Source organism: Leptodactylus fuscus, chromosome 5, assembly GCF_031893055.1.
Source record: "Leptodactylus fuscus isolate aLepFus1 chromosome 5, aLepFus1.hap2, whole genome shotgun sequence".
Taxonomy (NCBI): Eukaryota; Metazoa; Chordata; class Amphibia; order Anura; family Leptodactylidae; genus Leptodactylus; species Leptodactylus fuscus.
This window is the reverse complement of record NC_134269.1, coordinates 149,022,203-149,036,558: the sequence shown is the minus strand read 5'-3', so window position 1 is coordinate 149,036,558 and position 14,356 is coordinate 149,022,203. Positions and strand designations below refer to the sequence as shown.

Genomic DNA, 14,356 nt, shown 5'->3' with positions numbered 1-14,356 from the left:
CATACCGCGGGAGGGCGCGCCGTGCGCTACAGCGGGAAAACAGGCGGGATCTGCTGTACATAGTTACCTCAGAGAAGGCAATACTGACGAGAGACAGATGTGTGTTTGTGTGTGTATATACGTGTATGGATAGATAGATAGATAGATAGATAGATAGATAGATAGATAGATAGATAGATACTACTAATATTATAAAATGTGAAAGATTGTGTGTTTGGCTGTTTGTTCCTCAATCACGCAAACCAGCTGAACGGATTTGAATGACATTTGGCACATAGACAGTTTGTAAGGGCTCGTTTGCATCTGCAGCCAGTTTTGCAGGTTTCCGTTCCCTGCCCAAAACCGGACAGGAGACTGAAACCTGCAGTCAGTTTTCAAACCTATTCATTTGAATGGGTTTGGAAAGTGAGCTCCAGTGAGTGTTTTTTGCTGTCCACGGCGAAAGTTTTTTTTTTTTTGACTGGACAGAAAGTCGGACATGCAGGACTTTGTGTCCAGTTTAAAAAAAAACAAAACGGTTTTGCCGCAGAGAGCACAAAGCGCTCACGGTCTACCAGGCTTCTGTCGGCAGAAGACGGAAACCTGGAAAAGGAGATCAGGCGCTGGTGTGACCCCAGCATAACCTGAATTAACACATAGGCTCCTTTTTATCCCGGTAAATGACATGGCTTCACGACTGTTATGAATTTATGTTCACATACTATATTAAAGTGTTCTTGGTAGCAGCTTATCTCTGCTTCTGAGAAAGCCAGGGCTGTTATCTCTCTGTGTTTATGTTAACCCTCAGTCCATTGTGTATATGCATTTGCATATTATCTGATCTACTCTAGGCAGTGCTGACAAAATGATACAAAACACCTTTAATCCAAATTGGCAGTTTGCCAATTTTAAACATGCCGGGAAAGAGAAAATCTAATTTGTCACAAACGACGAGAGCTATGAAAGTAGCCAGAAGTCAACAGAGTTCTCAAGTGGAGCTGAGGGGGATCATTGATGCCAACAACACACTCATACGCCGTCCCAGAGAGCTACTGAGATGCCGGAACAATCACGGGCACATGCGCGAGAAACAAGTTCAGCGGCAGGCCAGCTTGAGAGCTGACGAAACGCTGGAGCATGCAGATCATCCATGCCAATAACATGCTCATTATATGGCTTCCCAGTGAGCTGCTGAGATACCGAACAATCACGGGCACAGCGCCAGGAAAAAGTTCAGCAGCAGGTCAGCTTGACAGCTGTCGAAACGCCGGAGCAGGCGAATCATCAACACGCTCATTATATGGTGCCCCAGATGCCGGAACAATCACAGGCACGGTGTGAGGAACAAGTTCAGCTGCAGGACAGCTTAAGAGTTGCGGAAATGCCGCAGCAGGCAAACCATCGACGGCAGCAATTTGCTGAATATAGATGGATCATCGACACCAACAATCTGCTGACGAAGTCACGGCCAGAGGCTAGTAGTTTATATATATATATATAGATATATATACCGTATTTTTCGGACCATAAGACGCACTAAGGTTTTAGAGGAGGAAAATAGGGGGAAAAAAAAAATTTAAGGAAAAAAAATTGGTGAAATATTTAATAACCTAATAATATAATATTTCACCAATGTAAATAGAATCGGGGGCTTTCGGACACAGGGATACCAAATGTGTATGTGTTTCACAGTAATGTTTTTGTTTTATATGTATTCTAGAGATATTGGGGTGATTTGAACATATCTATCTATCTATTCTCATCCATGGATGGAAAGAGACACCCTGCAGTGAAGCTATGCAAGAAGAGAAAAAGGGGCGGGCCAGATGGGTGAAGGAGGTGTGGTTTTCTAAGCAAACTTGAAAACACGCCTCTTTCACCCATCTGGCTCGTCCCTCCTTCACTGCCTCTCAGATCTTGCTCCTGCAATTAAGCCACACAGGCAGGGAAGTAGGGGCGGGCCAGACGGGTGAAGGAGGCGTGGTTTCGAGCTTGCCGAGAAAACCACGCCTCCTCCTCCCGTTTGGCCCGCCCCTCTTTCCCTGTCTGTGTGGCTTCATTGCAAGAGCCAGATCTGAGAGGCAGTGAAGGAGGGGCAGGCCAGACGGGAGAAGGAGGCGTGGTTTTCTCGGCAAGCTTGAAACCATGCTTCCTTCACCTGTCTGGCCCGCCCCTACTTCCCTGCCTCTCATATCTCGCTCCTGCAAACACGCGACACAGACAGGGAAGGAGGGGCAGAGCAGGCAGGCACCGTGCTGCTCTCCTTTTGATTCTCATAGACAGGACACAGACGCTGCACACGCTGCATTCGGACTATAAGACGCACACACATTTTCCTCCCATATTGGGAGGAAAAAAAGTGCGTCTTATAGTCCGAAAAATACGGTAGATAGATATATATATATAGATATCTATATAGATAGATATATATATATAACATTTAAAATTCTATCTAGATAGTAGGAAAAAAATGCAGAAGCAGCACAGCATATAAACCGGGTGCAAAGCCAAACTAGAAGATGGCTAATCTTCAACTTTACATAAGTGGTGGAAAAACCAGCAGCACGCCAACATTTAGAAAAAGTGTGGGTTTATTCCAAGCAGCGACGTTTCGGTTCTTATCCGAACCTTTTTCAAGCTTGAAAAAGGTTCGGATAAGAACCGAAACATCGCTGCTTGGAATAAACCCACACTTTTTCTAAATGTTGGAGTGCTGCCATTTTTTCCACTTCTTATTGCTATGGATATGGGACTTCTGATAAATGTTCCTGCTTCGGGGGAACCAACTCAGGGTGCAACTATTTTTTAGCAGATTAATTCAAAGGATGCAAATGGATGGACATCTGTAGCGAACAATAAAAATATTCTGGAGAACATAAAAATACAGTGCACGGGTCTCTGAATGAACCAAACAACTGAAAACCTGACTATTAAAACAGCGGTTACCGGCGGAGCCCATAGACTATAATGGTGTCTATTGTTACACTGAAACCAGCTTTCTCGCCACAGATTTTTGGTGGTTTCTGTGGCGGTGGCTCCTGTGCAGATGTGAACCTAGCCTATACCAGACACCTTTATGTCCATCAATAAAATAATTGGAAGTTTTGCTTGTTTTCACCTTGTTCTCCATGTAACCAGCCAACCATTTGCATCCGTTAAACAGATCCGCTAAATGGATATAGGAAATGATGTGACCTGCTCTATAATCATTCGTGTCATCGGAACAGATTGAATAACATTTAATTTAGACATAGGGAATGGTGGGGAAGGTCCTAAATATGTTTACCATCTTTATTGAGTGGACTTGCCCCATCCATGGTAATAGGGGGATATCCCAAGTCTGAAGGTATTTGGTGAAATAAAGACCTTCCATGCGAATGGCTCCTAGGTAAGGTCATTTCTTCTGGCACACTGTAAATTCGAAATTCAACTTTATCATCTTAATAGCGTGGTGGGGGGCATTGTAGAATATGACTTCTGATTTGGATGTGTTCACCTGTATCCCCAAAATCCAAAGAGTAAATGTTGAGGAGCTTCAGTAACTTTGGGAGTGAAGTTAATGGGGTTATCCAGCCCTAAATTGATTTTTTTTTTTTTCACTGATGACCTGTCCGCAACATAGGTCATCATTATTTGATCTATGGGGGTCCAGCACCCACACACTGCACAGATCCGCTGTACCCGTAGCTTCTGGATGCTGGGAGTTACTGCAGTAGAGGAGGAGTGTGTCACACTTCTAGTTAAAGAGGACCATTTACCACCTCAACCAGATCCAGTTCAGAATTACACCCCTTGTCTGCTCCTGCCTGACACCAATCTCCTGACAGTACAGAGCCTAAATAGCATATCAGGCACCAAAACTGCATTGATTGCTCGGGAATGGTGGGGGCTAGAGAAAAAAATCCAACTCTGCCAAAATTAGCAGAGCAGCAGCTCTTTAATGATGTAAAGAAGTAGTTGTTGGAGGGAGCAAAAGGTCCTCTGTAAATAATAAGAGCAGTGCAGTAGTACCCTCCACTGTATAGCACAGCACATTCTGCTGGTAGTTAAGTGACCCCAGATCTAGTGACAGGCTTTCTTTAGCTAGATCCAGCACAGCCCTGCTCATGACAACTATCACATGAACATGACCATCACAGATTTTTATCTTTAGAAAAAAAAAAACTGCAAAGGGCTAGTTCACATGGGGCACAATGGTCAGGATTGTGATGCGGAGTCTGCGTCAAAATCCTGCCACCTCCCATTGAAATCAATGGGAACCAGTCATTTCATTTTTCCGTGAGCGGATTGTTCCCACTCACGGAGAAAAGAAGTGAGCTTCCCTTTCTTCAGGTGGATTCCACGGCTGAATCAGCCGCGGCATCTGCCTCGCGACACAACCCTCCGGACTGGGCCCATTCATTTGGGACTAATCCGGAGCGGAAAGCTGCAACGTAATGTGTTCAAGCAGAACCCCGTGTGAACTAGCCCACAGTAAATGTACCACAGTAAATGAGCCATATTTTATATACACAGAAGTATGACAACAGAACACAAAAATGTTTAAATATTTATTTAGTGTTAACTAAATCTTTTTTGTTCATATAAATTTGTAGAAACAAAAACATACAGGATCTACATGGAAATCACACATATATGTATACATATGTATAAGTCTTACTATCTTCATGAACAATATGAAACATATTTACACCTTCTCATAAACAAGTTCCCCATTCAGATGGACAGTTACTTTTCAGAGTTAAACAGTACTTAAAGGGATTGTCCAGCCTGGACAAACCCTATTCATGTAGCAGGCCCCAGTGGCAAGACTGCTGTATTCACTGAGGATCAAGGAAGTACAAGACTACAACCAGTGGAGTGAGGTCTATGTAATGTGCAGACCCCACAGCCCCTCCTCAGCGAGTGCTGCTCTTTGCAGGTAGGGGTTGCTCCCATTTAGTTCTCTCCATTATCTCAACATGAAAAGTGTTTGTCCATAGAGAACTAGTCCTCTCAGCTCAGGCTTCTTAGAATGTTTTACATGTGTCTTTACAGAACAATTACAATTCACTAACATAGTAACAATGCATATAGCATGACTGGACACCAAGGTTCAGCATTCACTCTGTACATCAAGTCATGAAGGAACCCCAAACACATTCACCTTTACCTTTTGTTATGATAATAGAATTGGCAACTACCACAAGTAATGTTTTCACCCCTACTTAAAACAGAGGAGCATAGGTTTACATTGTATTAGGTTTTCTATTCTTACTGTAGATGTATTACAGTACAAGGGATTTTAGTCCTATCAATCATTGTAAGAAATATCTAAAAATCTATATTAAGTTTCAGGGCAGAAAAAGATATTAAATATTGAAATTCTGCAGTAAAAAAAAAACACTTTAGAAATAAATTGTAGAAATGTCAGTGTCAAAAATCTATAGTCTCTCAGGGCTGAACACGGTTACCAAAATATGTATGGCCTACAATTTAGGACATGGGGGAGATTTACGAAACTGCGCAGCACATGGCAACCAATCACAGAACCGCTTTCCCTTGATATTCTGTTCTTGGAAAATGAAAATTGCTGCAATTGGTTACTATGGGCTACAAAGACTGTTCTTTTTGACAGTTTCATAGATTTGTTTGCCCCATGGTTTTATGTGCCATACAATCAGAAAATCTGAAGCAACAGTGGCATCTAGACTGGGGTTACCGGCATATGCTTTATAGGAATCCCAATATTCAATGGGTATATGATGTGCCCACTGAAATATATCCACAATGTCCATGCAACCCAATCTGTGGTCCTTTAAAGGGAGACGGTCAGCACAAACATTAGTCATTAACTAAACACATAGGGGCAGATTTACTAATCCAGTCTAAAAAACTAGCCATAATCTACCAGAGTGTCTGGTGCTGGATTAGAAATCTCTTACAGTAGAAGACTATCTAGTGTAACATTACACCTCCTATTAGTTGGCTTAGTTTACACCAATAGGTTTGATGTAGAGTCAGAACTTATATAACATTCACATCCTATTAAACACCTTTTTCGCACAAGTTTAAAAACACTTGATAAATGTGACATGTTACTTTTTTTTTTGCCACAAGTTCCGCATTTAATTTAGGAAATCTTCCCCATAGTACAGTAAGGCAATTCACAGAAATAATTCCATGTACAGAACCTCCTTCCATGCGCCTGAATCAAGAGGCTGGAGCCTCTTAACTATAGCAGATCTCTAGCCAATGCACCAAGTGCCAGTTCTAATAGATCGTTTCTGCTGGGTTTAGTTTATAACCAATGTTCATGCTGACATACTACCGTTAGGGCTTGTTCATACGGGGCAAAAGGGGGCGGATTTTGGCGCTGAATCCACATCAGAATCCGACCCCTCACAATGGAGGTCTATGTAGACCGCTAGCTTACTTTAATCCGTGAGTGGCATGTTGCCACTCACGGAAAAAGAAGCGAGCTGCCCTTTCTTCAGGCGGATTCCGTGGCCGATTCAGCCCCGGCCTCCGCCTCACGGCAGCACCCTCCAGACTAGGCCCATTCATTTGGGCCTACACCGAAGCGGGAAGCCACAGCTGTCGGAAGTCGTGGCAGGCGCATTTTGGCCCTATTGTGACGTGGCTTCCCACATCACAATCCGGACCAAAATACGCCATACTGCCCCCCGTGTGAACTAGCCCTTAGGGTCCAATGAGATCCTAATAGGGGGTACTATTTGATTAATAAGACAAATATCCAATATAATGCCTCATTTACATAGAAATAACATTGTGGACATAAATAGTGTATTGGGTTTCTATCCCAGCAGCCGACGACCCTTCAATAGAAAATGTGAACAAGTAGTGAAAGGCAAAATAGCCTTCATTTTATTCTTTGTTTGAAAGGCATTACCTGAAGTCACCTGTAAACATGTGCAAAGGTGTCTGTAATTCAGCAGAAGTGTCAGTAGCTTTAGCATCACTTTCACATTACTGGCAATACAGTAGAGGTATTTGGAATGTATCATGGGAGCAGAATACAAACTATATGGGTTATACTCTAACATGTTATCATATGTGAAGAATCACTTAGCAGCCTGCACAGCAGTAATGTGATTTAGTTAGAAAAAATACATATTCTCTATTCCCATACATTATGCGATCTCACCACCCGCAGAGGCCATCTGATGAAAACAAGTGCACGAAACACTTGTAAAGAAAAGGACTCTGAAAAGTTCACAGTTACAAAAAGCTATGTTCTAAAACATAATAGTTTCCAGGAGGTTCTTGCTGGTGTCAAAGTCAATTGTATAAAGGAGGAAAATAATTTATAATCCTTGATCATTGTTTCTTAAAACTTTCTATTACAGTACTGTGAAATGTATGTACTAAGCCTATTACACTCAACCACAATACTATCTGATAGTGGAAGAGAACAGACAATCCTGCATCTAGGTTCCCCCAAGTCATACATAAGTCACAATATAATGATAATAAAACATTTCTCTCTCTACATTGTATCAAAATACACAAGAAAATACACATTTTTACTTTGCATAAAAGCTAAAGCAGAATGAAATTGTTCTGTTCACAGTTTAGAAATGTGCAGCAATGCAATGCAGAATTAGGGGGGACTTATTTGGTGCCTAATAGGTTTTATCACATTTTATTTCATAAAATTGCCTGAACTATGGTGTAAAATGTGAATTTCAGCTCATCTTGGCACATCTTGTTTGAGATAATTTTCCTGACTTACCTAACAAGTGGGCATCGTTTCCCTGGGAAAGTCAACTAAAATTTGATATATATGGCAAGATAGACTGGACAGTCTAAAAGATGCACCAGATTTATAATCCGGCATCAGCCACTGTGATAAAGTGCATTTTAATGTAATGATGGATGCAGACACCACAGACTTGCTTAATTTCTCACACAGATGAATCCAGTTTACAAGATTTTAATGGACATAATGGACAAAAGCTTCTGTCTTGTTTCTTCTCACGTTACAATGACTGATACAGACAATGTGCTGAGTCTGCAACCTTTTTCTGCTGAAAAATAAGCAGATGTGAACTTACAAGTATAACCATCCTAAGGCTAGGTTCACATCTGCGCTCGGGTTTCCATTTGAGGACCCCCCGAACAGAAACCTAATCCGCATAAAAAACAATTACCTTAAGAAATCCGCGTACCCCATAGACCATAATGGAGTCCATGTGGTTTCTGTTTAATTTCCGTCCAAAAAGGCGAAAAATGTGGAGAGAAAAGCACTGCTTTCCGCATGAAAAATGCAGAGAGAAGAGGGTAACAGAATCTCCGTACAGAGTGGCAAGCGCAGATGTGACCCCAGTCTTACTTAAATGTCAACGCCTTATAAACAAAATAAAAGGATCTAGCAAACGTATCAGCTTGTCTCAGGATTATTATTCTAAGTATCTACTTCATTTTGTGCGTGCTAGCTGATATACAATTCAAACAGTGTAAGTGGAATGTTACATCCACCATAACATCCATTGTCTCTTTACTGCTCTACAAATCAAAAAATAAAGCTACTTTGCCAATATTCTTCCTACATTCTACACATATTTATTCATCTCTATGGTTACAAACTGCAAAACCTATTTTCATCTGGTGTCCCTTTGTGTATATTAACAAGCAAGGAAAGATGGAAAGGAGATGGGGAAATAAAAGACTGTAAAGTTATCCAATTTTATCTACCGTAATTTGCAATGGGGCAAAAATAATGGTCGCAAAGGTGAACAGAGGCTGTACTATTGTCTATGCCACTACTAAATTTAGTTCTACACCGGAGACATTACAGCATGCATCTTTAACCTTAGGCCTATTTCAGGTTTCTGGGACTTGCCTATTGATATGAAATAGGTAATGTCAGCTTAGAAATTTAAGGCACATCTACAGGATATGCCAGAAATGCCTATTAGATGTTGGTTCCATCTATCTCTTGAAAATAGTTTCTCTACTGTATGTGTGCACTGTATGTGTGAGCAGTTGCCTGTGGTGGCACATGACTATCACTGTGTGAAATATGAACAGCTATGAGTTACAGGGTGATACACAAAAGGTGCGTGCGTGCGCGCATGTGTATGTGTGTTTAGGCTGGCCTCCTTGGGCATCTATGAACATTTATGTAGTCAAACAACATTTCCTATGAAATTCCTATTTTGTTGATGACATGTTACTGTCATTAAAGCGTAGCTGCTTGGAAATTACTTCTATAACATACACTTTGTTGTACCACTGAATAGAGAAACGTGTCATTACTAAAGGGTGACAATTTAAATCGTGAGTGTGTAAAGTGAAATATTTGGTACAGAAATTTCGGAGGCTGAAAATAAGTTGCATACAAGTAAATGGGATTGTTGTGGCGAGAAACACATGGATTATTCATTTTCTCCTTCTAGAAATGATATGGATCGACGAATAATTTATTGTTGTAGCAAATCTAGAAAAGATAACCTGACCCCTTTTGTGGTACCTCGATTCTCTTCATGCAATTAAACTAAATGATTAAAAATAAAATCTCAATTCTTACATTATCCATTTATGTGTCCATTCAACAGCTGAACGTAAAATTCTTAAAAAAAACATACATTTCAAGGGAACACATATTACAACAAAAACCCATTAGGTTTACTCTCTAGTGTCTGGTAAGACTGCACATGGAAGTCCACATTCTGAAACCATCATAAAACAAGATCAACTTTGGTACGTCATGTGCATCCAGACAATAACTTCAAGAATCCAGATGTGGGAAAGACAAGACTATTCCCATTCCAAATACCAGATTCACCTTCCATCACAGTCACTTAAGGAAAGGAATCCAGATGTGTACGTTTAAGGCAAAATATGAAAGTGCGCATGCCAAAAATTTGTTACAAAAACCTAAGCAAATGACTGTGAGATAGTCTGGCAGGTGGTGAAAAAAAATCCACCAAGTCATTTTCCAAAGCACAGAAACCTGTTCATCTTGGCAGGATGACCCGTTCTAGGGCACACGCTATGTGATCCCAGTTTTTATAAAGAATTGCAAAGAATGTCACTGCAAAGAAAGTACAGAATATGTGGAAACGACTCTTCATCATTGGAGCTGTGAACTTTGCAATAGCCGACACAAAAACCAGGACAACAGTGATTAAGGCCAAGAGGATGTTTATGCATTTGCCCAGGAGTACTTTGGCATTCACAGATTCAGACTGTACAGCTAGCTGTTCCTGCTGGTGAAGCTCCAATTTAGAAACCCGAGTCTGGCAGGACTCCAACGCTTCCTATGAAAAACATAAGGAAAAATAAAATTAATGCGTATCCTCATATCACTATTTTTTTTTTAAAAAAAAGCAGCTCTAGCCTAAAAATAGAGTAAAACATATCCATAAAGAATCCTGCCTATAAGACTGAGTTCCCAAGAGAACTCTGCTGGGATGTAACAGTGTGAATCAGAACATGTTAAAAGGATTTTCCGAGACAAGGCATTGCGAAGGAAAGCAATATCTTATAAAATAAGCAATATTTACCCGTTTTATTCCACCACTGCTCCAGTACTCCCCAGTAGTGTCTATTTGCTTGGCTGCAGCAGTGACAGAGCTGTACACCTCACATAACTGCTGTAGCCAATCATTGGCCTTAATGTTCTCTCTTATTCTATCATATTTCCTCTGCTTTAACTTCCATCCCTCTCTGGAATGGGGATAGGAAACAAAGTTTGTTTGCAGCCTCCAAGACAATATTACCATATGGTATAGATAAAAAAAAATATATAATCTGTACAGTCTCCCCCTCTCCTTCTGTCTCTACGCCCCCTTCCCTCATAGATTGTAAGCCCTCGCGGACAGGGCCCTCTACCCCACTGTGCCAGCCGATCACTGTTAGTATTATATCTACCTGTATATTTTGTGTATTGTATGTATACCCCCAAATGTAAAGCACCATGGAATTAATGGTGCTATATAAATAAATAATAATAATAATAATAATAATAATAATAATAATAATCGTAAATTGGCTTCCCATACAGAAATAGAGGCTTATCAGTAGGATTGAGTGATCGGGAAAGATCGTATCCCGATCGGCAATCGAGCAAATTTCATGATCGGGATCGGCTGGAAAATGATCGAAAATTGGATTTTAAAAATGACCCTGAAATCTCAAGATCGGCTCAACCCTACCTATGAGTGTTGGCGATGAGTGCACATACAGTAGCCACTGACTCCCCTTCTTCGCTCCCTTCACTTTGAGTTCTTTGTGTGACAAAAGTGCATTACAAATGTTTGCCATTTCTTTGCCATTAAACCTCTACCAATTCTTTATATTGATTGCTGCACGTCTACCCAAATACAGATCGTCTCAAAGTAGAGAAAACCTGTTTGGTGGAAATGCTCTGTGAGGGCATAAACTTTTAAGATAAAATCATGTGACATCCTAATAACATATTTATCAGATTTATAGCCGAAAGCTGTTCACTTCAGTGCACTCTGCATGGAAGCAGCAAATTGTCTGCCCTCCAGGGGTCGGCCCAGGCGTGTAGCACAGTAGTTTTCTAAGAAAGTACTTCTGTCAAGTAAATCTTCCCAAGTGATCTGGAGCTGTGTACAAACAAGTGACAGCAGCAGAGATGGAAAGTCTCCCCAAACACCTCGTTTAATAAACATGTTTCCCTTCTATAAGGGCAAAGTGCTTCATTCAGTGATTCCAAAGGTATTTGTCTCTAGAAAATACAGCTATTTATTCTCCATAATGTTTCTGTAAATACAGGGCTTCTGTACCCTGAAGACAGAAGGTATCCTAAGGCAAGGAATTGTTACAGGAAAGCTATAAAAAATGTGAAACTACATGTGGTATGGAAAGAGTACAACCGCATGGTATGGAAAATAACCTAAAGGAGAAGCCAGGAGAGAATTATGTGCGGTAGAAGTTTTTCTTTCATTAGAATTACGGTATCAAATGCCCAGAATAAGACATTTCCTCCAAGACAGCAGAATTACATAATCTGGCTCTATATTACACCATATATTTCCTAATTTGTATAACCACCCTTCATTAGATGTGCTGCCAGAAACACTTATACCAAATCCATAGGATAGAGGCTAAACATGATTGCAGGAGGTCCGAAAACTAGGACCTCTAGTGATCAGCCTCCTGTGAATGAAGAGCCAGTGCACTTGCTTAATCAGTGCTCCATTCGCTTCTTTGGAGCTCCTAGATGGCAACATCTAACAGCCTCATAGGAGCGAATGGGATGCCAACCATGCTAGTTAATTCACAGCATTCAGGGTACTTTTGTTCCTCTACTTCTGATATTTGTGGTCCTAGATTTCAGACCCTCAGGGATCTGACACTTATTCCCTGTAGAAGGGGATAAGTGTCCTTGGTGGCACAAACCCTTTAATGCTGCAGGTTTGGCAATTACCAGAATTTAGATGTTAAAGGAATTTTCCAGGATGTCAACACTAACCTGTTCTGATAGCAGAAGCAGCATCCAGCAAAAGCAACACAGTACTTCACTTCAATGGGAACTGAATGAACTACTGCGCTTTTTGCTCTATGCAATGTACTACTTAAAGTGTATGTAATGTCCCAAAAAATAACATAATTTAAAAAAAAAAGGATTGGTTAATCTCCATCTGGCATCCTTATTTTTTGGACAGGGAAAAAGTCTTGCAAGTTTTTTTGTTTTTTTTTCTGAAGTCAATGGATTTTTAAAACAAACCGTTCAAAAGTCATTTTTTGAGGATTTTGAGACTGTTTCAAAAACTGATCTCGCACGGAGAGTCAAATGCTGATCTGAACCCAGCCTTACTGAGGTGCAATGCTTGCTCAATTCATTTGGATTGCAATTCATTGAACAGAACTCAAATCCTATAACCTAGGACTGTTCAAGATGCTAAGATCTTCTCAAACTTGTGTGTACCTACTACCAGGAGAGGGCAGCAGCATGATGAAAACCATGAAAACAGCAATAGTATGTTAATATGATGCAATGCTTAGGAAACTTGCTGAAAATAATTATGATGTATGCCAATTATTAGACAGTAAAATAGGGTACCTGAATATCCCTGGACCTTTCATAAGCCTGGTAGGCAACCTTTTCTTCAATGCTGGCCAGATCCTGCTTTAAGTTGGTGGTCTCATGCTGGTGAAGGTCAGTCAGATCATTCAGCTGGTCTTCAAGCCTTTCAAATCTAAAAGGGAAAAGCAGGAGGAGAATTAAAAAGATTTTTTTAATGATATTTACATGGATGTTGTATGCACAACAGGGTATCACAATGATGTACAAGTGTACAGCAGAATAGGTGAAAATGGCACAATTGGGTTCAAGTCCAGGTTTGCTATGATTTAATTATTTTCTCTTTTTTTTTTTTTTTTTTGACGGCCTATTATCAGCATAGTCCATTAATATGTGTATCAGTAGACGTCTGCCACCTGCACAGATCACCTGTATAGGACTGCTGCTGGAATCTGTACAATATTAGTGTATGGAGGCAGAAGCAGATGACTCCATACATTGCAGGTCAGCTCTCATTCACTGGGAGTAATGGGAATAGAGCAGTGGTACTGCAATGTACAGAGCCATCTGCTTCCAATTCCGTGCCCTGTATAGTGGAGGCTTTCTATTCACTTCTATGGGGTTGCCAGAGATTGCAGTCCCAGAAGTCCCATACAAATGAATGTGCACCAGTCATATCATAGACAGGGAGGATTCAGAGGAACTTTCTGTACCTTGCTCTCCTGATCATGTGGTTTCGGTGTTTAGATACAGAGTGTTCTGACACTTTATCCCCTATCCTGGGGAGAGGGAAGAAGTGAATGTATTGGCAGGACCACTTTAAGACTAAAGCTTGGTTCACATCCCCACATGGGTTTCCATTGGCTGTTGGGAAGGGGAGGGGGGTGGAGGACCGCTTGGAGACAACCCCCCCCCCCCCTAACGGAAACCTAATCCGTATAAAATAGCAGTTATCTTAGGAAACATACGGAGCCCATAGACGATAATAGAGGTCTGCATGGTTTCCAATCGGTTTCTGCTCAAAAAGGGCAAAAAATATGCTGCGCTTTTCTCTCTGCATTTTTCATGCGGAGAGGGGAACAGAATCCCTGTATGGAGTGGCAAAAGCAGATGTGAACCCAGCGTAAGGCCCATTTTGCTATTTTGTTGCAGATTCAGGAGTGGATTGAATGGGAGGGAGAAGTATAAGGCCCTTCTTTCACATTTCCCTTCTATTTGTAGCCATTCCTGGGTTTGACTAAAAAAATGCCTTAAAATCTGCAACAGCTTTAGGAGCTTTCGCCTAAAACTCTGCAAAAAAGGATTTTCTATAATCATATTAGTGGAGATCATATTTTGTCTTGACAGGCTGCCAATAGATACAACCATGAATGCACT

At 40.9% G+C, this 14,356-nt stretch overlaps 1 protein-coding gene across 1 annotated transcript in view; it reads right to left on the bottom strand.

Moving 5' to 3' along the window:
- Nucleotides 1-4,525: 4,525 nt before the first annotated feature.
- Nucleotides 4,526-14,356, bottom strand: part of TMCC3 (transmembrane and coiled-coil domain family 3) — a 48,487-nt gene continuing 38,656 nt past the window's right edge. Inside the window, exons 3-4 of the mRNA XM_075274492.1 lie at nt 13,019-13,154; nt 4,526-10,244 (exon numbers count right to left, since the gene is read on the bottom strand). Coding sequence (XP_075130593.1) covers nt 9,942-10,244; nt 13,019-13,154 — 439 coding nt within the window. The 3' untranslated portion in view covers nt 4,526-9,941. The remainder of the gene's footprint in view (nt 10,245-13,018; nt 13,155-14,356) is intronic.